The sequence below is a fragment of the Scleropages formosus genome, chromosome 15 (assembly GCF_900964775.1).
Source record: "Scleropages formosus chromosome 15, fSclFor1.1, whole genome shotgun sequence".
NCBI classification, from domain to species: Eukaryota; Metazoa; Chordata; class Actinopteri; order Osteoglossiformes; family Osteoglossidae; genus Scleropages; species Scleropages formosus.
Genome location: NC_041820.1, coordinates 13,400,750 through 13,425,597, shown reverse-complemented (window position 1 = coordinate 13,425,597; position 24,848 = coordinate 13,400,750). Strand labels below are relative to the sequence as shown.

At 47.8% G+C, this 24,848-nt stretch overlaps 1 protein-coding gene across 1 annotated transcript; it reads right to left on the bottom strand.

Annotated features, from left to right (window-relative positions):
• Positions 1-363: 363 nt before the first annotated feature.
• galnt16 (UDP-N-acetyl-alpha-D-galactosamine:polypeptide N-acetylgalactosaminyltransferase 16) lies at positions 364-24,848 on the bottom strand. The gene is made up of 15 exons (XM_029258522.1): positions 24,107-24,848; positions 14,690-14,871; positions 13,322-13,420; positions 13,128-13,195; positions 10,000-10,065; positions 9,297-9,418; positions 6,672-6,759; positions 6,414-6,498; positions 5,829-5,932; positions 4,910-5,036; positions 4,709-4,801; positions 4,481-4,564; positions 3,982-4,108; positions 3,427-3,543; positions 364-1,333 (listed from the first exon to the last, which is right to left on the bottom strand). Exons 1-15 carry the CDS (start codon positions 24,311-24,313, stop codon positions 1,190-1,192), a joined length of 1,713 nt encoding a protein of 570 aa, XP_029114355.1. The 5' UTR covers positions 24,314-24,848; the 3' UTR covers positions 364-1,189.

Genomic DNA, 24,848 nt, shown 5'->3' with positions numbered 1-24,848 from the left:
AGCCTGTGACACTCAACCCAGCGACAGACGGTCAGGTTTGACATTATCTTCACTCCACTACAGCTGCTTGCATCCCCTCCAAGAACAAATTACATCTTTTGATCCCTTCATCACAAATTTATTTTTACAGCTTGGATACTATACTGCATACGAGCACAGAACTTCACAACTACTTATTTTACAAAGATCCAGTTTCGAAAGAGAACGATAAACATAATGACACACGTGATTCACCATCGGTTTAAAAAACGGAAAGAATTAAATAAAGTTTGATACAATTTAATGTCAGACAGTGCAAAGACGGACAGGGAATCCTTCCATGAGGAAGAGCCACCATATACATAGAAATAATAATACAAGTACTTTGTGTTCTTGTTTCGTTTTATTTCTCGAATGACGCAGATGATTCCTTTATGTGAACCGTAGCCAGTTCAATCCGCAGTAAGGATATTTACACGGTTACAAAGAGACAAAGAATACATTCTCGGGGCTGGACACTTTGCATCTCCCCAGTTCAGTGTTGTTTTAGACGATTTTACCATGCAAGAGTTGAACAGTGTGCCTGAAAGTGCTTTGGGCAGCCTGATGTCGAACCGCTGACCCAGTTAATTTTACCGTACAGCTGACACTCACATCTATGTCTGAGTAGCGTGTCCCGTCCCGATTTCTCGATTCCTTTTTTCAACGCAGCTTTTCCCACCGATGAATGAAGCGCCTTGTTGGGCGGATGTGTGAGCCAAGCCCTCCCCCACCTGGCCACCAGGCTGACGCTCGCGGGCCCTTCGACCGCACCGGCGCTCGCAGCCCCGCTCATCTCTGGCCAGGAAACTTTCCGTTCAAACACGAACGGGAAAGAGGTAAACCTCGTATGATGGGCGAATAAATGTTCAGTCTGAAGGTATGGCATTTTACATTTGTGAGCACTGAAGATGCACAGGAGAGACTTGAGGATCCAAAGCACTCCCCACACGCAGGCCTGTGCCAACCACCAAAAGCACCCCCACCCCACGCCATCCTCCGTGAGCCACTTTGGACATTCAAGAGGAAGGGACAAAATGGACACTCTTGGAACCGTCAGGGCAGACGCTCCTGATGCAGCAATGATTCGCCATTACGATCCACCGGATCCTACAGCATGCCCACCTTTCTTTACCTTTGACCCCACCCCCCCATTCCCCGCACTCCCCAGTCAGGTGGCCAGCTGTGGCTCCCAGGATTGGCTGGCCAGCTGGGGTCGGCACTGGGTGATGGCAGGGGGGCCGGCCGGGGACTGGCTGTCCAGGCACAGGCCGCTGACCATATGCTGCAGAGCAGGGCCCTTTGGCCTCCACTTCTGTTGGGGGTGGAAGAAGAAAAAGGAGAAGAACATCTATGATGAGCACTTCTCCGACAGCGCGAAAAGAACATGAATGAACAGAGAGCGGCATTCAATGCATGACTCACGCGTTATTAGCGAACGAACAATAACTGCACGAGAGCTGCATTCATATTTTATTAATCAGTGCAGCGAGGGGTTTTGTTTATATCTTAAATCACTGCGCTAGAAACAAACAACTGATCTGAAAGAGGGCAGCGTCAACGCATGAGCGTTAGACGCTCAATTAATCTCTGAGCGTGAGGTTGGCGACGAAATTCCGATACTGAGATATGAAAACTGATGAAACTTTCGAGGTTTGATGAGAGAGTCTGGACCCACAGATGGTTCAAACTTTGTGGAAAACAGCTTTTTGAAGCAGTTTTTTTAGAAACGCTTTCCTCAAGCTCCAGCCAGAATGAAGACAAGATTCAAGAAATATATTTTTACATTTTAAGATGCTTATTTATATTCTCTGCCTAAAACCATTTGGTATCAGAAAGATATCAGATGTGAAAAATAAAAAGACCAAAACATATGTTTGTCATTCCAACTATAGATACGTGGAAAGCTTTTTTATTTGATATTTCATTTCATTCCCTGGAAAGATAAGGCAGAGATTCTTCATGTTGATCGCCTACAGCAAAACAATATTTATCATCCCATTGAGAAACTTGAAACTTTTATCATCTATGAAAAGGCTTAAGCTTTAAATAGAAAGTACACTCTTGAACTGAGCACCAGAACTTAATGGAAATTGTTGAAGAGCTTCCTAATGGAACAGCTATACTTTCATGAGCAAGCAGAGATTGTGTCACCAATAATAAATCACGCGGGACGAGGAGGACTGGATTCCACAGCCTAATGATAAATTAATAAGAACGGAGCTTCGGAAGACATCAAGGCCGAGCAAAGCTATGTAGAAACAAAGAGGGTTTGCTCAAACCCATAGTGGAGAGCAGCATGGGGAAGTGTTCTCCAGGGGTCACCATGCAGTGATACTTTGTGTGTGTGTGTGTGTGTGTGTGTGTGTGTGTGTGTGTGTGTGTGTGTGTGTGTGCGCTTCTGCCTCTGACTTTGTTCTGCTAACCTTTGCGGGGACATTTTTTCTAGATAATATCCCAGCAAACATAGTAAATCCTGAAAATAACACATTAAGCAGAGGTCCCCAAAAAACAAAACATTAGAAGTCGGTCAACTTTTTAAAAAAATGCACACATTTTTGTTTATTGCCAACTTACTTATCCTCTTGAGACTCAACATGAAAGTTGGATACCTTTCTAAGACCTGAATGTTTTCCAAGCCCTACCCCCAAACATGGCATTCTTAAAAGGCACAGAATGTCTTCTATAAAGAGCACGAGGACTCGGCATGGTAACACATACATTTTGGGAGATAGGATTAAAAATTTGTGCCCTCTAGAATGTACAAAAAGCAATGCCTGGATCTTAGAAGGAGCTGTCTTCAAATTTCAACGAATGGCTCCAATAAGGGAAGAAAGAACTGAGTGAAAAGTAATGTCCGTGGGACTCAAAAACTTTGGGGTCTAGAACAGGGCTAACTTGGGTTAATTTCTGCAGCGATCGATGGAAGCTCCTTCCCAAGAATCAAGCAGGATTCCACGAGAGCGCCTAGCTGGAGCGTTGACTGGCTTCCCTGTTTGCGATTCGGAGAGACAGCATCACCAGTTGGCGTGTGTCCAGCCAGCTCATGCACATGGTTTGGGTTTGAATCGGGGCCCAGAGGTAGTAAATCACCTTGGAGCAGGGCCATATCTGAGAGGGGACCAGTGTGCTGAGGACATAGCAATCCTGTGAAGACAAGCCAACTGCCCGAGAAAGAAAAAAGCAAATTCCTACTAATCAGCTCAATAAACACGAGTCTTCGCTCCTTGAACACAGTCACGGTCACCCCTCCAACAGGTTTGTGCTCCACTGCATGTAGCTCCAGATACCACGTTGACCCCGTTTGGACTGTGCTCTCAAATTTTGGGACATTTTAAAATGCTCTGCTTTATTTCTCATGTATACCACACCAGCGGCAATAACCATGACAGAATAAATTATACTGACCTGTCTTGGTTCTTTCTGATTGCAGGGTTCCAACTTGACCTTTGACCCAGTTATGAAACCCGTGATGGCAAGACAGAGGTCCTGCTGGCGAATTAGAGGTTCAACAAGAGTCCACTTCTGTTGAGAATCAGAAACGCAAGACGTGATCAGCAAAGAGCCAGCCGAGTGCTCTAGAGCGAAAGAATCATGGTTCATACTACAGTGGAGTGCTAATCAGAATCTATAGGTGAAACTGTCATCATCCCACAAACACACACATTGTCTGAAACTGCTTATCCCAACCGGGGTCACAGCGAACTGGAGACTAACCCAGCAACACAGGGCGTAAGGCTGGAGGGGGAGGGGATACACCAAGGACGGGACACCAGTCCGTCGCAAGGCATCCCAAGCAGGACTCAAATCCCAGACCTACCAGAGAGCAGGACTTGGCCAAACCTGCTGCGCCACCCCATCCCCATCCCCATCCCCATCCCACAAACATTCAGAAATAAATAGCATACATAGATCGATATGTCCAGAAACCAATTTTTTTCCCTGTAGAAGCCAGACACAGACCTGTGACTGTGGCCTGTTTGATCCGCTGCCCTTGCATTCGCCAAGGCCCACGCTGTCTGTCCCGTGGGACTCGAAACACAGTCCCCCCTGCTTCAGCACACTGGACACAGCTTCCTGCTCTGGGATCCTGAGGCAGTGCAGAGGCAAACAGAAAGAGAGAGAGAGGGACTGAAACTAAGATGAGAAATAATGATGCTATTCATAGATATGGTTGGGTATATTATTACATTTTGTTGCCAAGGAAATCTTAACAGCAATGTGTATGTGAATGACAATGCTACCAAACTGAAAATGCATGATAAGGACTAAGATTCGAAGACCCAGTATGATCCATGCCACTCCATGGAGATACGGTGGTTCACTTGGTTCCCCTGACCCTGAAGGAAGGTCTTTAACTCTGCAAAATAAGCCTCCTGCCAGGAAACTGTGGTTGTTGCAACGCAAATCCGATCCAGTTAACAGTCAGATCTGACCGCCTCCACCTGGGTGCCGGACTCACTTGAGCTCCGGGTACACATTCTCCAGGTACCAGCGGAAAGAGTTGCAGTTCAGCTTCCGTCGGAGTGCCAAGCGGTCTGAAATGCTGCTCGTGGAACAGGATAGGACAAGAGGCATGAGAAGGAGAGGACAAGGAACAGGAAAAAAAATGTCAGCGCAAACACAAGTCTGTGTTTCCTCCAAACAGAGATCTTGTAAGTTGAACAGATGCACGTAAAGATTGACTGACCTGCCAAAGGACTTGCCTTGAGCTGACGGACGAGCTGCATAGTAATACTGCTTGTAGTCATCCATCCACACCTCTGCTGCTCTCCGGGTGTTCCTGAGAAGTCCCATGGTCATAATGAGTGACCGCCGTTTAGAGATGGCCACAGAGAACAACGGCAAGCTTTAAACGGGGTTTAGAGGGAGGCAAAAAAAGCACACTCACTTGATGTACGTAAGAGCATTGCCCTCTGGGAAGTCGTAGGGGTGACGCTTTCTGAAGACGTGACCCACGCGACTGCAGGGCAGTATCTCCAGGCTTCCCCCACACATCCACACTCTGAACGAGAGCTCTGAGAAGGAGGAAAAGGATTGGGAATGGAGCAGTGAAACCAGTAAAGTGGAGAAAAAAGAGAAGGTAAAAGATGGAGAAGGACAACGGGAGAGGAGGAGAGAGGAATGTGAGGGCAAAAGATCCAATATAAGAAACAGATTCATCAAATGTGAAGGGCAGAAATGCTAGCTCTGATTTTAAAAAAAATGCAGTCTTGAATAAAACATGAGGTGAGACAAGGTGATGCATAACACACCACAACAAACGAGAATGTTACATGCATATTAGTCACAGAATGCAGACATAGCACTGAGGGAATGACCACTCAGCACAAACCGCTACGAGGCTCTGTGAAGGAGGACCTTTCGGCGTGGTCGAGATCCTGGTGGTGGTCGGGTGGACATAGCTGTTGTACAGTGGAGAGCTCAGCTCCTCCCCTGGATCTACACACCCAGGAGTAGGATGTGTCTCCTCTAACTATTTAACATGAAACTTAGTCTACATATGGATTTACAAGAACTCCCCACAAGAGACCCCTTGTTGCACATCGCAGTTCATTGGGTCCAAGATTTTTCCTTTCATTCATTCATTCTGAGATACAAAGTCACCCCTAAGTAATTAAGATGTTTGCTATGATGAAATTATGAGGATCTGTGGCACTTCACTGCAATTTTACCTACAACAGACTCCTATGTTAATGAGGGTTTGTGAGTCTGTTCTTCTTCTTGCATAATGATGTCATTGTTTGCCTGCTTTGGCTGAATTAGGAGGACATGTGCTTCAAATCATGAGCTGAGAGCACTTCTCTCACCAAAGTTCTCCCCTCCCCAGATGTCCATGTGAGTATCATATTGGCCCAGGTGGTTGAACCACTTCTTGTCCATTACAAAGATCCCGCCTGCTATGACTGGAGTCCTGGGGAGAAGAAATGCAACATTCAGCGATCAGGAATGCAGAGGAATGAGCAGTATAGCGTTCCGGCATATAAAACAACCGACACAGTGCAAGACAGGTTTTCCTTCTATTATTAACCACTATTTCTCCAAAGGGACTTTCAGGAATAGGGTACTATACTTTGCTACTTCTAATTATTTACCCATTTATACAGCTGGGTAATTTTTACTGGAGCAATTCAATTGAAGCACCATCATCGAAATAATACAGCCGGAGTGGGGATTTGGCAGTCCTTCAATTACAATGCAACAGCTCTACCCACTACTCTAGCTACATGAAAGGGTCAGCTCCCTGGTAAAGCTGAGAATATCCTTGCAATATTTGGGCAATTGTACATCAGGACATACTCCTCCCTTTGCCAAGTACTAGCTATGGTCTGATTTCACATTCTAGCCAAAAGAGTGGATTTAAGAGTATTTGAATGAAATGCAGCAAAGTGTACCGAATAGGCTGTGTTGGGTCAGTCCTGGCCATTTTCTGCTCAATGGGAATTTGCTCCCATTTGAAGTGCAAACTCCAGTCAAATCCTGTGAGAGGAGAAAGCCGTTTGATAAAGAAGACAGGTTCTGTTATGCTCATTTTTGATGTTCGATGTTCTTGTGAATCTCTCAACTCCTCATGCCAGTAAAAGGCTGGACACATGAAGGAAGTTCTTCTACCACCCCAACCCAACACCTTGTGATCCTCACTGCACACTTACCTCCACGCAGATCAGCAGAAGCAGCCAAGTAAGCAAAATTGTCCAAGCTGATCACATCGATAATGGGACTGACAACTCGCGTGTGGTCCTGGAACAGAGAGAGACTTTTTAAAACACTGCCTTCACCCATCGATCACTGTCACCATCACTGAACCCTGACTGGTAGCTGGACTTCCTATACTAACACAATTGCCGCTCAGCTCCTACATCTACAGTACTGTAACGACCCACGTTACTCTGTGTTTAAGTGGGAAAACGTTTACTGTAAATAGCTGCATTCTGGGTAAAATTTGATTCAGGTGTTCAACCACTAGGGTGACTTATGGGGAAAATAATGGGGTAAAGGTATTTGCCAGTGTGGAAGAAAAGAAAGCCTGGGGGTGCTAAGCAGGCTGGGAAGGCTAGCTTGAGGTGCAGATCTTTGAGGAAACACGATCCTTGGACAGAAAGCATTATTTTCCTGTGTGCTGCTGTTCCAATAAAACATTCATTATGAATGCTGTCTGTGCATCCTTCTTCGCCCCATCCAACCCCAGAGCGCCACGTACCACAGTACTTTATCCGCAGATGTGGAAGTCAGATAGGCATACTACTGCACGTGAAATTCGCTTTGTGAGGTTTCCTTAAATATGTGGATTTTTATTTTCCTAAACTCTGTGGTTTAAACCCAAGGTTAAGGAACTTCTGCCTTCTAGGATAAAAGTACTAGTTAGCAACTGATTTATACTAGGAAAACTATGATTTCTTCATGTAAAATTTAGCCTGAAGTCAAATTTAGGTGACCAGTCTTGCAGCGTTCAGAGGAAATAATGGTATGGAAGTGTTTTACACATCTTTGGACTGTGGGAGGAAACCCACATGGACACAAGGAAACCAGGGAGAGAAGTGATTTCAAAAGCAGATCTAAAACCGCAGCCCAGGAGCTGTGAGGTACCTGTGCTACCTGCTCTGCCACTGCAAACTATGCGAACCATGATGTTGCGTTATGTTGTACTGTAAAGTCCTTAGGAGATCCAGGAAACTGTGAGAGTTTTTAGCCTTTGTGCAGCGTCACGACATGAAGCACGGATCAGTCGTAATATAATGAATTTGTGTTCAACTTTCATTCTGGAATGATGGCAGCATTTGTTGGTCACACACAGGACCTCTTGCATTGTTTCATCCAGAAACCTGGCTGGAGGTATCTGCTGTGACCCCACCCCTTCATCCACCCCTATAATCCCCAGGCAAGGATAAACAAATTAGGAGGAGATGTAATGAAAGGGCAAACAGAGCAGCTGTTTGGAGTCAGGAGCGATGCGGGTCACTTAGCGTGAACTCTGCTGAAGGTGAGGTTTGAAAGCCACACACCCAGCCACTGACCAGAGCACTGCAAGGCACCTCCACCACAGCACACTCTAAGCAGAGTAATTTAGGGAGTAACTGGCCTCCCTGACTATTTCGCTTTCGAAGAGCTTCGCGGAGCTTCTCACCTCCCCCCATTCGCTCTTTTCTTCCCCTTCACTTCTCACAAGAGGGAGATGACAAACAAGCAGCTGTTCCTGGATCAGTACCGCTCCCTGGCGTCTTTACATAACCACGTTTAAATCTTTGATGGAATCTGACATGTCGTAAGCCTATCGCTCTTGCTAGATTACGCGGCCAATTCTGAAAGGTCAAAACTGTCAGCGATCAGGTATTAGTTGATGTGTTTTATTATAAGCAACGCTAAAATTAATTCTGAAAATCAGAGTTCTTCTTGTACCGTGACACTCCAAGCGCTGCGTAACTCCTGCAGTCAGGCACTCTTTTCTGGGATTCAACCTTACCGAGTCCTCCATACACTTGAATTTCAAGGCACACGTCTACAGCCATGACAGAGCACGAGGGCATCGGGAGGAGGAAGCAGTAACGGTGCCAAGTTCATCTGCGGTAGCCAAGCGGTTCAGGGGAGCAGCTGCATTTGTTCCGGCCCAGCTGCCAGCGATAGCTCTCGGGGGAGGTATCACTGACAAGGGCCGGGCTTGCCTTGGGCCTCCGGTAATCCTAGAGGAGCTCCACACCCAGAGAGCTTGACAGCACCAAGTCTGTCTCACAGTCCCTCAATCACTTACACGAGCTGCAGAGGGCCAAAAGGCTTCGGGGCTTTGTTTATGTGACTCAGTGCTTTGTTTGTGTGGTGCATGTGTCTGTGTTATGGAGAGAGGTGGTTGCACAGAGAAAGGATATTCCATGCATATATTTTGTGGGCAGGGTGTGCGGTGGCGCAGCACCAGAGTGGGTTCGACTGGGTCCTGCTCTCTGGTGGGTCTGGAGTTCGAGTCCTGCTGGGGGTGCCTTGTGACAAACTGGCATCCCGTCCTGGGTGTGTCCCTTCCCCCTCTCCCCCTCCAACCTTACGCCCTGTGTTGCCGGGTTAGGCTCTTGCTCCCCGCGACCCCATATGGGACAAGCGGTTTCAGATGATGTGTATGTAGGTATTTTGTGTGCCATGCATACACCTTGGAAATCATATGTTGGATTCCTTAAGCAATTCAGTGACTGGAGTAGAAATTCCAATACTGACTATTACAAGAGTTCAGAAAAAGTAGAATTTGAATGAAGAAGCGTATGTGAGAGAGAGAAACCAATATCAGGTGCCCGTACCTCTTTGACCCTCTGAATCATCGGCTGCAACCAGTCCGTATTGACCTCACAGTGGCTGTCCAGGAAGGTCAGAATGGAGGCGGACGCAGCGTTGGCTCCTCGGACCCGGGATCGGATCAGCCCTTGGGGAGGGGGGGGGAGAGAACAAGCGTGATTGGCTGAAACAGTGGAGAAAAACCAGGTACCTTTCTGTGAGTGCATATTCAGAAAAGCACTAGGCCAGCAATTCTACACTGTTCACAGAGCCCAAATAAGCTTACATAAAGCTTTTTACACTCCACACCCAATGTCTTGTGAGGGAAAAAAAAAAAAAAAAAAAAAAAACTAGTTTCCAACAAGCGTACTCAAACTTTTGACTGATGTGTCTGCACGTACATCATTAGATACGGGTGACGCTGCTGCCGGAGCGTTACTGAACGGCAACACCGGCGTGATCACTTTCCAGTTGCATCCATGATACCTACTGACGAATTACGACTGCTTGTCTATTGTTGGTGCAGCGCACCGTTCACTTTGTGCTAAATGTTTGTTATACAGGTACCTCAAAAACAATAAGGAAATAATCAATAGGTTAAACTGATTTTTTCCTACATTTGCAAACTAAAAGCTTCTTTCTTGTTCATTGTTTACCGTCAACTTTTCCCTGGCTGTCACTTTCCTTGACCCCTCTCGCTCCTCCCACAGCCCCTCAGGGTTCACTCACCCTCCCTCCGTCCGTTCCGCAGACAGCGCACCTTGGGGATCTCGGTGAGCAGCTGGCAGTCCTGGGCTGCGGGGGGGGGGGGGGGGGGACGACACATTAACAGCACGGCACATGGGCCCGGTAATATCGCCGACAGATGTACTCAGCCACACAGCTCATTATCTGCTGGGCCGGATCCTCCGAATCGCACCCGAGTTCATCCGCCCAAACCTCCATCCGTGGCACGTGCTCGGAATCGGCGAAGGTTAAACGTCCAGTAAATTCCTGACTGAAGACTGAGCTGTTTGTGAATTGTTCCCCCAGAGCCGCACGCCGTCACAGACACGCGGCGACACACACCGCGCCGGTGCAGCAGCGAGAGGATTAAAGCGCCGTTTGATCTTGCTCTAACCTCCTCGGTCTAATGAAGCAGATTCCCCGAGCGAGGCGCGGCCCTGCGGTTGGTACGAGCGCGCTAATCCACCGAGAGGGAGTCCACCCCAGTGTTCACAGCGCGCACTTGGTCAGGAGAGACCAGATGGCGCGGGTGGAGGCAATGCAAGGATCTTCAGTGCAGGTGGCTTCATTGGATTACGGCAGTGAGGGAGGCTGCTGGCCTCTCCATGCCCCCGCTTGTCCCACAGAGCACTCCGATTCTCCCCGCGAGGCCCCCGGTTCCCTGAATATGGTCTTTTGGTTCTCTCTCTAAGGCCCCCGGTCTCCTGCTTATGGCCCCCGGTTGACTCTGCACACCCTACTGAGGAGCTTCCTTCACTCATTTTGTTCAATCTGCTATGGCCTTACAAAAGATGTGTGCCTCAACCTGAGCCGGACGCAGGATTTCAGATCCGATCATAACTATTACTCATAACCGGGGGCGGAAGGAGCATGCAGTGCTGAAATAATAATGCACAAAAATAAAAATAATATTAAGAGGAGAAGTTTTAATAAGCGTGTCACGTGGCGGTGCGAACATCACGTGAGCATCTGAGAATAGAAAGAAAAAAAACACCTTCTGACCCCTGCACCGGTGCCAGGTGCTGCTTGGCAACTAAAAACCTCACCATATGTGACAACTGTTACCATTAATGCAGAGAAGTGAAAAATTCGGTGAAATGTTTTCAGTTTCAACATGCCTTTAATAAGTCACGCAAGTTAAAGCCTTAAGAGTTTAATGCAAAATCTTGATGGTTCTCGTCCTTGGAGCAGATCTGCTGTGCTAACTTTGAACAGGGTACTTCATCTGCAGTGTTCAGTGAAAATAACCCGCTCAAAATTGCGTTTACTTGGACCAGTGTATAACACACACACACACACACACAGTCTGAAGCTGCCTGTCCTAAGGAGGGACGTGGCGATAAGGAGCCTAATCCGGCAACACAGGGCATAAGTCTGGAGGGGGAGGGGACACACCCGGGACGGGATGCCAGTCTGTCGCAGGGCAGCCAAAGCAGGACTCGAACCCCAGACCTGTGAGAGAGCAGGACCTGGCCAAACCCGCTTTGCCACCACACACACACCCCCCCCCCCCCCCCCCCTCCCAATGTATAACGATATTTCAGTAATGGGGTGCAGTGCATTTTTTGCTGTATATTTACACCATTGCCAACAGCTGCTTAACCTTGTCCAAGTCCTCAATGCCAGTGCTTAATATACTACGAGCAGTGATTCCTCTTATTAGTCATAAAATCAAAGACAAACCCCTATTAAACAAATCCCTATTAAAAGTCGCTGGTACACCCTGGTGCAAAACGGGCCAACTTTGACACCTTTCAGTGGGGGCTGACACGCTGCCGGGCTTACAGTGACACTCATGTGGTACTGCTTTGGAGACCAAGGCAGGACCACTTTGGGGATCTTGCCAATTTTCACACTGGTGTGAAAGCCACACTTACACAGTTCAATGACTTAATTCGACTCCGCTACTTTTGCAGAGGGGAAAATTATCGTCATTAAACTAAATAAGATTAAACAACTCCGATTTTTCCATGAACACATGCGTTTTTTTTTTTTTCTTTTTTTTTTTACTGTAAGAGTTAGAAGCGGTCGTTACGAAACTGTAATTCAAACCTTTACTTTTCTTCGCTCGTTGCTGGACCGTTCACATGGAAAATTGAATGCTCAGACTCAGAGTGACTTTGTGCATAAAAACCTTTCCGCGAGGTGCCCGCTGTTCTTGTCCCTACGATTCCGAGTCTACTGTCCAGCAAAGAAATGATCATTTCTTCCCATGTTCAGTCTATACGTGGTTACAGTTATGACTGTCTGTCTATACTTGGCACACTTTCCTGTGTAACGCAACAATGCTTTTAGCGCTATAAATTCGTTAAAATAATGAGCTCCCAGAAAATCATAAATACATAGGTGGAATCACCGCGCTCGCACCAATATCTCCACATCTAAAAGGCTCCGAATTTTTACAGCTGCCAGTACCGTGTCCTTCGCTCTCTTCGCCCCATCTCGCTCTACCCCTTCTGCCCCCCCCCCACCTTTAAAGTCTTGCTGAATGGTACAACAGCAAGGTGCCCCTCTCCGTTAGACACCCTGTGACCCTCACCCGTGGTGTCTCTCCGCGCGCACACACCCGACGTGTCACGCGGGTGAGACTCGGGGCCAACTTAAGCCGCCGAAACGGCCGAAGCGTACGAAAAGGACGACGTGTGAAAATGTCAACATGTGCGAAAAGGGCAAAGTGCGATCTCTCGTCAGCAAACGTGACACGGTTGTTGATGCTTCCTCCAGCTCAGATGCGGAGCGAGACGGTACAGGGGTGTCAGAAATAATCCTGAAAATAAGAAATGCAGCACAGGGGTTTAAAATTTACTGCAGCAGAAAGAGCCCAAAGCCTGGTGGGAGACAGTCTGAGTAGCTGCTCTCAGGCTACAGAGCCGCACGTCTCTGAAGTATAGAATCCAGAGTCTGGCTCTCCCAGTTGGAGGTACATCCCCATCCCCTTCTCAAACCCTTTGCCTGCTCAGCTAATTTATTTCACATCATTTCCAGAAGTAGGTAAATCTCTCTAGGGCACACACTGAAATAATGATTAAAAAAAAAAAAACCTCATATACAAGCAACACAGACAGAGCAGACAAGTGAGAGAAAGAAAAACCAACAGCTCCCATGTGTTGATACAGGGAGCAGACACCCACGATCAGCGCTGAAGTCATCCACGAGGATTATTTCCTGGATCAGAGGCGGGGGACTCCGAAGCAAGACACTGGAACGGGAGACCAAAGGCAGAATTACCAGCGCTGTCTGTTATCTTGTGCCGCTCCGGCGGAGCGCGTTACGTGGCAGGCGAAGATCATCCATTTCATCGTGCTGTGAAGCCAGCGCTGCCTACCTTTTCACGGTGCGTAGTAACGTCGATCTGGCCTCATTGTGGAACGTAATGATAACGCTCGTTGGCGGCAGATCCGCGTCGAAGGTTATCGATGCACACCTAAGGGCGGGTGAACACTTCGGTAAGGTAGAACATCAGACGGTACTCCGGTAAAGAAACAAACGCATGCATGGATTACGTATCAAAGATCAATGGCACTCATGTGCAGTTTTAATATACTTCAGTACATTTCTATCTTTGTCAAAAGACAGAGAGGGGTATAGAGAGAGCACTTAAAACATAATACATTTACAAATTGCATTAGTTGCGCAAGATAAAGGTGCGAGCAAAGAAAGCAAACAAATGGAAATTGGAAACTGCTGTCATCAATAAAAAAATGGAAATCCATTTTCATTTATAGGAGATGAAAAGTGATGAGAAAAATTTACTTTCTGACCCTCTTTGAAACAGCGATCTGTTTTCTTTTTCTACTGAATTCAATGCAAGAGCACAATCTCACACTCTCTTATGTTAGATCGATGGCATAATTTATGTACGTAAAGGTTCAGATCCTCTTGGTCATACAGTATCTTTATTACCAATAGACTGGGAAGCTGCAGCGAAACCTCAAAGAGCCACTCAGCTGAGGATGTGGTCTCGCTCTGCAGAAGAGCAACAATGAACGCTTCCTTGTGTTTCCCTACAGTAATGAGAAGCAGAGGGCCTTCCTTCAGCTTGAAGAAGGCCACATGGCACGACGGCACGTCCACTGCTGTGACACGGAGCCGGAGTGTCGACCGGTGGGGGAGGGGAGGGGACGCTACGGGTATGACTCACCGATGACCGGGCCTTGATGAATCAATGCCAGTGTGTCCCAAACCACAGCTCTGACCACCATGAGAACACCACCCAGTTCAAGAATCTTCTCATCCACTGACCCTTCAGTTTACAGTCCATAACTGCATCTGCCTTGCAAGACTATTGCCCTTGTCTGACCAAGAGCAGACACAAACCACCTTGGTTAAGTATACACACACACACTGTCCAAAGCAGGGTCACGGCGAACCGGAGCCTAACCCAGCAACACAGGGTACAAGGCTAGAGGGAGAGGGGACACACCCCGGACAGGACGCCAGTCTGTCGTAAGGCACTCCAACCATTACTTGAACCCCAGACCCCCCCAGAGAGCAGGACCCGGAGAAGCCTGCTGCACCTTGGTCAACTATGAAACTTGAAAAGTATTGCGAAACACTGAGCAAGCACAGCACCAAATGCTCATGAAACTCCATGTAGGTCAGTGTCTCGCCTTTCATTGCCTGCTTCATAGAGCATGGGAACAAAAGACTTGAGAGAGAAAAAGAGAAAAAAACCAAAGTATGGGACAGTGACCTATAGTGGCGAGTGTCCCGAATGGCGCGTTCGCTGCCCAGCCGGTCACTCTCCTGCAGGTTAAAGGCATGCTCCCGGTAGGGGTCCTCTCCAGGTTTGAGTTGCTTCCTAGACAGGTAGGCCTTCTCGTCAAAGTGGCCAATCACCTGGCCTGGATGCTCCCCCCTTGGTGAGTGAGTCACCTGGAAGAGAAACAGGGGTCAGAGGTCAGTGCTCGGGGGGGAAACGGCTTGATGGTGGTATCTGAAGTTTCTCTTGAAGGAACTGTAGGACAGATCATGGGTGGTCCTAACTGCTTTAGAGACCAAGGCAGGAGTGCTTTGGGGATCCTGCCAGGCTGTTGGGAAACTCTCACAACTCTGTAGGCATGATTCAGAGCCAAACATTCCCCCAGTGGCCAAGAGTGCATGAGAATGATTATGCTTATCACTGTTATTATTTCTCCACAAAGCTGATTCACACAAAGGGCCTATGGCCTAATTTGTGGCAAATGAGAGGTTTGCAGAGCTACTTCAGGCATCCTGTCTGACCAGCTGATCCAAGCAAATCCCAGATGGAGCATGGATCGGGGTTCCCTCAGAGCATCGGTATCATTACTCAGGAAACTAAGACACTATTCTAGGGAGAGGGGGAAGGAGATGGAGTAAAGGAAACAAAGAGAGGGGAAAGAAAAACAAAAAGGGGGTGAGGGAGGAGGGGAACTGCATTCTTCAAGTTGCTGTTATTAATGCCACGTCAGCAAGAGGTTTAGTTCATGACTAATGTTCGCGTTAGCTCACTCTCCATCTTGTAGAGAAAGTCACTCGCTGATAGGAGAAAATCATTTCCAGTTCCTAATAAAAAAACACAAGGAAGGCTCTTCACTTCTAACTAAATGAAAGTCTGGATCAGCCAAAGGAGCTTGTGGGAAACAGTCTCCCCAACACACCTACCATATGACAACTTCAGTAAAAGTGAGCATACGGGGAAAAGGTGCCTTATATACATCTGGGACCAAAAGAGCTGACCAAAGCAAAACTAAGACAGCGGGGTCGCGGCGAACCGCAGCCTAACCCGGTAACACAGGGCGCAAGGCCGGAAGGGGAGGGGACACACCCAGGACGGGACACCAGTCCATCGCAAGGCACCCCAAGCGGGACTCGAACCCCAGACCCACTGAAAAGCAGGACCTGGTCCAACCCACTGCACCCGCGCCCCCAAAACTAAGACACACTCTTAAAAGATCTTTGACATCCAACATCACAAAAACTGAACAGATAGTCATTTTCAAGTTACAGCTCATGTCTAACAAAGCTAAATGAGACTATGAATAGACAAGAATGAATATTACTACCTACATATTCCTACTGGCACTTTTTATATGGGAAATATCCTCCACAATAGGCAGGGGAAACTGCCTATGAAGTCAGTGATATACGTAGCACTTCTCTCATACAGTATGTGCGCAATGAACGGCATATAACCTGAAATATAAATGCCATTATATAATTATTAACCTTTACCTGGCTTGGATACCTTTTACCGAGGCAACTTACAATGTTACGCTTGTACACTAAGCAACTTAAAAATACTCACCTATTTATAAAACCGGGTAGTTTTAAGTGGAGCAATGCAGGGTAAGCTCTTTCATGAAGGGTATTACAGCAGGAATGAGGATTCAAACCCAAATCCTTTAATTGCACAGCAACAGCTCCGACCACTACGCTACCTGGTTATGCTCATTTATAACTGACATATAAATAAGTAAAATTAGATTGGGAAATGGCACAGGATAAAATATGCTGCAGTGAGCGAATCAAAGCCAACCAACTGTGCTTGTGTTGATCCTTAAGCAGCGATCCGACGAGTCCAGCTTGCATCATGTAAACAAGCAAACACAACACACCCTTGGCAATCAGTGGACAGAACAGGCCCTGGCTCAGTACCCGAGGTTCCAGTCAAGTGTGTTGGCTTTGCCTAACAAGCCGGAATGACATTTCCAGAAAGGACCAGAGCAGCCGCACAGATACGGACAGTTGTGTTTCTGCGTCTGCCCTTGAGTTCGGGGTTTCATGGTCATTTTTTTCTTTTTTTTTTTCTCACTGAAACCTACGTAAATATTTCTACAAAGGCGAAAAAAAGTCTCCATGGGAAATATCTAGTCGGAGCGATAAGGTACTGCGTGTGTTTTCCCGGACAAGAAGTGTGTGTGTGCGCAGCCAGACACCGTCTGTTTCAAGAAGAGCGAAAAAAGACATTTCCCACGCAGCCATTAAGTGCTACATTAATGAGCCCATTGCACTGGTAAATTAATTGTGAACTCTAATGACCTGTCTATATTTATCCTTCCTGGGAAAGAAGGAATTATGGCTGAAATTGCGTGGAGTGCCGCAACGGCATTATTTCAAATCACAAGGAGCGAAACGCTGATCCGCTCTGTGGCCGAAGTGCCAAACCACGCAGCGGAATGCTGCCGGAATAATGTCACCCGACATCGCGAGAGTGCGGCAGTCTTCTCTCACTGAGCTGGAGAGGCTGGACGAGGAGAAGACTGCGCACTCACACACACACACACACACAAGCAGTGCACAATGACACAGATATACAAATATCACACTCACACCTCAAGACCCAATCAGCCACATAAGACCGCCACTCCAACAGTTCTGTCGAAAACCTACAAAAAACACGGAACCTCCAAATTTGCACTCGATGCCACAATACTCACCGATGGCTCTAAGCAACAAAGTTTGTATGGTCTTCTTCAAGAGATATTCAGTTAGTAAGTCTGATCAAGAAATGAGCTGATATGTCTTCCGCAGTCCCCAGAGATGGAGAACACTTGAGGGTCACCTTGCTGCCACCCTGCTACCAATTTGCCCCAGATGGGCATTGCCCAGGTTGAGCACGTGTGCTCAAACTTTTGACTGGTACTTCAGGCTGCAGCATTTTCAGTTATTTCATTTGAACCCGGTTTTTCTGCTCATCACGGATATTTCAAAATATTAATAATTCCTGCAGCCTCGTGTAAAGGGTTTAGCATTTAATAAAAGAGGGAAAAGGCAAAAATAGGGCCATTAAGAACAGATTAGAGCTGCTTTTGACTGCAGTGTGAGAAATTCCAAATTTCTCATGATTCTATGTGAACTGGTGCTTCAGCAGAGGGTTCTGTCCTAGTTATGGCAACGTGGCGCTGATGAGCAGACTTAATAAGAGACAGGGGGCTAAAAATACAACCTCCCGAGTGAAACCAAGGAGCGTTTCCGCTGAGAGGACCCACTGCTATTTGCGTGCAGTATGAGGAGAAGGAGGGTCGCATCCCTGTCTACCGGGGGGTCTCCCACGGCGAAGCCAAATGAGGACTAGAGGACGCAGTCACGGGGCTCCTCTTCTATTGTACGCCTTCGGTTTGATGCCACTGGGATTCGTTCTCAGGTTGTCAGGGTGACATATTGATCCCGAGTCTTTACCATTTATAACTGAGACGGAGAATAGCAAGGAAAAAACAAAAAGGAAGAGAGAATGATGAAACTTGGAAAAGAATTTGTCAATATTTATCTTGTGTCATTTTTGTTGCGTTTACATTTCCATGTACTTGCCAGAGTTGGGGGCTTTTCTGTCTTTTGGATTCTTTCGCATGTTTTGTGTCCGTTTTAATGTCTAGACCTATTAAAAGTGCATTGAGGGGGACGTGTTGGCGCAGCAGGTTCAACCGGCGCCTCCTGTGTGGCGGGTCTGGGGTTCGAGTCCCGCTTGGGGTGCCTTGCGACGGACTGGCATCCCGTCATGGGTGTGTCCCCTCCCCCTCCAGCCTTATGCCCTGTGTTGCCGGGTCTGGCTTGGGCTCGCCGTGACCCTGCTCAGGACAAGCTGTTGTTGTTGATGATGGATGGATGAAAAGGGATGGGAGGAAAGAAAGCACGGGGAAGCTGAAACCATTGTGGAGAAACAGATCGGAGCTGTGAAAACACAGGTTTCTCTGGGTCACGCCTGGGATTAGACTTGTGATGATGGCCCAGCAGGACATAATCATCTGGGCGAGTCCAGAAAGTTGAACTCTGCAGCAGGACAAGGGCTGATTTTGGCCGCCAGCTTGATCCACGCGGCGTTGCTTCGCTTCGCTCACGCAGTGTCCGGAGCTGGGACACACTTAATTGATGCTCTTTGAAAGACCAGCAGAGGGGCCGCAAACCGTGGATCTCGAGGGTGTGCGGGGTGTGTCTTTTCTTCCGTCTCAGCTCTTGATTACTGTATTCAAAAGGTTATATTACAAGTCATCCACAGTGCTCTAATTAAAGTGTCCTTTCTATTTATGCGATTTAAAATACATTTTCTAAAAACTGCAGGACTGTGGATCTCGATGGCTGAAGCTGTGAACTTGCTTTGTTGAGAACCAAAAAGCTTTATAAAAATGAATTGAAATGAAATGAACTCCGAGAGGAGCAGAATAAGTGTGTGTGGTTAACCTGTGATGGACTGACCTCCTGGCCAGGGTGTTCCCAACTTAGCTTGCACCCTATGCTGATGGGATGGGCTCTGAACTACTGCAACTCTGACTTGGATAAGCGGTTAAGGAACGTGAGTGTGATGCACCAGACTTCCGCTGGGTACATGTTCCACAGGGTCTTTCCACTTAAGCAACCAAGATCTTCAGATGACCTGAGCTAACATTGTTTCGGTCAGCACCACACTGACCATTATGTGCCCAAACCTAAATGTAACCCCACGGAGCATGACCTTTTCCCGAACCGCTTCCCATTCCAGCCCGATTTCAAAAATCAAATGAAAAATCAACAGAGCACACACACACACACACACACACACTTTCAGAACCGCTTGTCCCTTACGGGGTCACGGGGAACCGGAGCCTACCCGGCAACACAGGGCGTAAGGCCAGAGGGGGAAGGGGACACACCCAGGACGGGACGTCAGTCCGCCGCAAGGCACCCCAAGCGGGACTCGAACCCCAGACCCACCGGAGAGCAGGACTGTGGTCCAACCCACTGCGCCACCGCACCCCTTAAATCAACAGAGCGCACCCAATCATAAATTCAAATGAAATAAAACCTCAAAAAAAGTTTTCCAAATATTAACGCTTATGCCATTCTTCATTTGAAAAAAAATATTGCTTATTTTAAAAAAAGTTCTAAGCATATAACTAGAAAACTGCTTATTGTACATGTTCCAAGGATCATTTTGACCCAAACGGTGTATTAAAAGTGCAGTTTCAAAAAAACTGTAGTACCCTGCTTTTTTATCCTCAGTGTCAGCCTGCATCTGTGAAACTGATGTCCGAAGCTCGATGAGACAATCTGCTCCAACGCACCCTTCTTCCAGCCTCCGTTCTGTGAGACAAACAGCTCTTCTCACAAGATGGACAGCAGCCACAGCATCGGAGAGCATGGAGCCGCTCTGTGTTTGTGAGCACACGCTTAAATATTACATGACAAACTCATACAGTGTTTCGCGGCAGACCTACATCAAACTTACTGCATGATCAGGCTGGAATATGAGGGAACAGTTTAGTCGCCATGGTTACAGGGAAACAGAGTCGGCATGAAAACTTGGCAACCGGCTGAAATGGGTCCAGGGAGAGAGGGCAGAGCGAAAGGCAGCGAAAGAAAGAAAGAGAAAAGGAAATTAATAAAGGAGGAAAAAAGAGAGGGGAAAGTTAACGGCGAAACTTAATTCCGCTGAATCAGCACTCGCAACCCAAGTAACGGAGGGGTGCCGTTGAAATATAGATTAGGGCGGCTTGCTTGGCAGGCACATCGGCAAAGCTAATTCCTAATTGCAGTTTTTGTTTAAACGAAAAAGCAATGCACCCAAGAGCCAATGAGCAAGGCAGAGACGGAGAGAGAGAAAAACAACCCCGGGTGTGTAAGAGCATTGGCAAAACTGTACAACGACAAAGAGATGCGGATACAGTCGCCAGCAGTATGACTCAGATATCTTCATTGATCACCCAGACTTACACTTCAAATAGCCATGTGAATTGATGAGCTAATGATTTCCCAGCCCTGGTGAAAACATAGTGCTGTATCAGCATGGTATTACAGAAATAATATTGTAAATGTCGGCATAATGCTGTAAATAACCTCCATGCCACCTATTGCTCCTTTTTAGGGCTGAGAGAAATATTCGTTTTCCTTTATCAGCTCCATTTGGAGGATGATACTGATTTTCATGAAGTGGAAAAGGTCAACAAAAAAATTATATGACCGCAGGGGGAATGACACTTGCTGTGCAAAACGGAAGAAGTGATTATTTTGAACTTTTAAAAAAATATTACTGCATTTCTGCCTGTCACTGTATTAATCCAGAAACGCTTTTCTGCTTACAACTTACTTATTATTTTCCACATCATTCACTCCGTTTATTGCATGTGGCTTTTTAGCCGCTTCACTTTTCTCATTAATATTTTACAATGATTACTATTAACATAAGAATGCAGGATCTGGATATTTTTCTATCATCAAAAAGACAGAAGTGACCCAAGAGGAGTGCTCTTCAACTACGAGCAATGATCCGCCCCTAAACTAAAATGTGATGCTGCATACGCAAAAATGTGACATTCCTTTAGTTTCCTCTTCATTTCAGAATCACCGTACATGTCGCTGCGTTCGGAAGGGAAGGGAAGACGCTGTGACGTCAAACTCGAACGGGGCTACCTGCCTTATTCATCTCAATGGCACATGTCTTCTTCTAGACTGCGGAAGCTGATAACATTTAAATTTACATTTATTTATTTAGAGACGCTTTTCTCCAAAGCGACTTCCAATGAACTCTATGTAGTGTTACCAGCCCACACACCTTATTCACCGCGGTAACTTACACTGCTAGATACACTACTGACAATGGATCACTCATCCATACATCAGTGGAACACAAAAAGCACTTAAATGTCATTTGTAGACATCCTCCAGAGATGCTGTCCTGTTTTACCCTTCCTCGTTAATATCAGTCGTTGGCAGTAATTGTAGTCTATATATTTGTATAAATCACACTGTAGCCATTTCTCACTCGTCTCTGATTTCAACCTGTCAGCTGCCCCTTTGTGTCGGCGCATTGCCGTGTTTCACTTCACCTCATCATAACCCCATTAGCGGGAGATGAAGCCGAACAGGGAATCGGTGCCGTCCATTATGTGGCAGGCATGACTCATGTCGCGGGACCTGTGGCGCAACTCGGTTGCCATGGAGTCACAGGCTAAGGGATGAGGGATGCAGTAATTTTATATGTCTGATTCAGGTCAAGTTCCTTGGAGGATTCTGCCCTGGATTAACTCACATGGCTGACTGCAGTCAAATATGGTTTTTGACATAATATACTTATTTGGCTGGTCACCTTAGTTCAGCCCATTAAGTATTTTCATTATTAACCTTTCTTGAGTTTTCTTCACGAAGGGGAATACAGTTGTTTACCCATTTATGCAGGGGGACATTTTAATACAACAGTTCATGTTATGAATGTGCATTATTTATTTAGCTGATGCTTTCCTCTAAAGCAATTTACAGTTATTTGCCCATTTAAATAACTGAGAAATTTTTACCGTAGCAATGCAGAGTATGTATGTTGCAGAACGTAGGTGAGATTTGACCCTGCAGCCTTTGGACAAATCTAACCCCTACACTATCAACTGTGCAAAACATGAAACCTCCTTCAGGCTTTCACCAATTATACAGCTGGGCGATTTGATGATGCTTCTGACAGCAGGAATGGGTTGTGACCCAATAACCTTCAGACTGGAGGCGAAAACCCTAACAAGGACGTAACTCCCCTAGATCGCTATGTACTGTATACAGACGCCTGGTGCAGCCCTTACCCTTCCAGGAAGCGGGGGTGAGGGCAAGTTTGACTTCTGGCATTATCGATGAAGATGATGCGCGTAAAAATAAACAGTTGACCTGAAAAATCAAAACGAAGCCTTCCCTTAGGAGGAGCAGGCCTTGCGGAGATGTATTCATTTGTTGCCCTCCGATTCATATTCGTGAATCCAGCGTCGCGCAGATACAAACACATTGCAGCGAGCACGGCCAAGGGTGCGAATGGGGAAAATGAAGACACGCACCTGGAATCCATAATGCAGAGTTTATTGACTCACAAGACTGTGTAAAGTCAGGGAGGACAAATGGATGCCCAAGCATACACACACACACACGCTGTCTGAAACCACACTGTCCCAAGAGGGGTCGCGGCGAACTGGAGCTTAATCCGGTAGTACAGGGCGGAGGAAGCACACCCAGGACAGAACGCCAGTCCATCGCAGGGCACCCCAAGCAGGGCTCGAACCCCAGACCCACCAGAGAGCAAGCCCCACCCAAACCCGCTGCGCCGCCGCACCCCCCTTTGTGCCCTCGTACTCGCACGCAAATTACACAACTCTAACTATTTTAAGTAATTTCTTGCCCCTACCCCTAGGGGAGCCCTCGAGTAGCACGGGGCATTGCCACACTGAGATATCCAGGAGATCTTTTTCATTGTTGTTTACATTTCGGAGAGACCGGTTGCAGAATGTTACAGGTAAATGGCAGAGAGGGAAGCCTGCGCACGCATTACTCACTGTTACACGGTCATCTTGGAATTCTCCGCCTTTCATTGATGGGGGAGCAGATACATGTCAAAAGTGTCAATCAAATCCATCGTGGGTTGGGGACACAGATTTGACGAAAATAATAATAATAATAATAATAATAATAATAATAATAATAATAATAATAATAATGCTTCACACCCAAGGAAAAGCGCATAAAGATGGAAAAGTGACACCGTCGACAGCAAAGCCACGCAGATGTGATTTAATGCCGTTTAATGCGTTCACTGAATCGTGAAATGAGATCAGAAGCGCTGAGCTCGCGCCGTTACTACCTCTGCGCTCAGCCTCCTTTCTGTCTCTTCCAATCATGGACTTGATCGCGTTTCACACCCCTGATCACTCTCATCCTGCACTTATTTTTGAACTCACATGAATCACTGGAGGGGAGACTATGCTCGCTCACGCGTCCCGAGTTACTTAGAGTCTTAAGACAAAAGCGCCTTAAATACAATCAGGACTCCCGGCCGGGGATCCCGCGCGCGCCTCCGAGGACAGCACCTGCGGAAGGTGCGTGTAGGTGAAATTCGGCGTTAAAAAGCGTTCTTTCCCACGAAGCGCACTGTGTGTGTGTGGGGGGGGGGGGCAGCCCGTGTCCCGCCACCCCCCCACCGCCAATGTCAGTCGGTGTAATCGCCGCAAACGCGCCTCCCGCAGCGACACCGCACCGATTGTCGCGCATCAGCATGCAGCGCACACTCCCCTGCAGCTCGCGGCGTCCCGCGCCGCAGTGCCCCTCTCACCCACCTCACTCGTCTGACGCCTCCACCGGCAGCCGGCAGCCCCCCCCCGGCGGAGACCCCCCCCCCCCCGACCCCCACCGCCGAGCTCCGTCCGTCACTTACGATGAGCGGGATGGTCCGGTCATCCCGGTGGATCTCCAGCCGCCCCGCTGACACCCTCTGGCCGTGACTCCTGCCGCCCGCCGCGCGGGGCTGCGACACGGACGACGGGGTCGCGTGCGGTTTATTGTCCTGCCACAGGTAATAGAAGGTGCCCAGGATCCAGGCGACGGTCAGGATCGCGATGGCGTTGGCCCGAATCCTGCGCATCGTGAGCCCATAAGGAGGGCTCCGGAGCTCGTGCTGCCCGGTGGATTCGCTGCTCGCAGCGGGGACCGGGAGTCGGGGGAGGGGGGGGCTGGGGGTGGGGGTGGAGGCGGAGGCGGAGGCGTCCCTGGAGATGGAGCAGGAAGGTGCAGCCCCGGCGATGCCTCGCGCTGCAGCTGACAGCTCCGCTGGCCGCGCGCGAGCCGTTCTGTCGGAGCTCAGGTCTCGAGGCTCGGGTGGGCGCGCGCGCGAGCTCCGCCAGAGCGCGGTCCTAGCGCCGCGGGATTGCGCCTCGTGGAGAGTCCTGTCCGCGGCGCCGCGACTCAGACCGAGACTTGGGGGCTTCGAACCAACTTTTCGCTGTGTTGCAAAAGCTGCAAATCCGTCGTCACGCGCCCGCAAACGCCACACCCAGCTAACAATTTTTTCTGTTTCGAACTCATTTACATAATCATGCTGCCTCTGATGTCTGGGAACCAACAGCCAAGACGTTATGCTGAGACACCGCACATCCAGCACGCCCGACAATGACGAATTT

Bases quoted from the DNA above. Each gene is read 5' to 3' on its own strand.
- galnt16 (XM_029258522.1), bottom strand. From the start codon at position 24,313: ATGCGCAGGATTCGGGCCAACGCCATCGCGATCCTGACCGTCGCCTGG. The intron at 10,066-13,127 runs GTGGGTGTCTGC...CCCCCCCCGCAG, and splicing joins GGATGACTTCAGCGCTGATC to CCCAGGACTGCCAGCTGCTC. The intron at 6,499-6,671 runs GTAAGTGTGCAG...CTCCTCTCACAG, and splicing joins TTCTGCTGATCTGCGTGGAG to GATTTGACTGGAGTTTGCAC.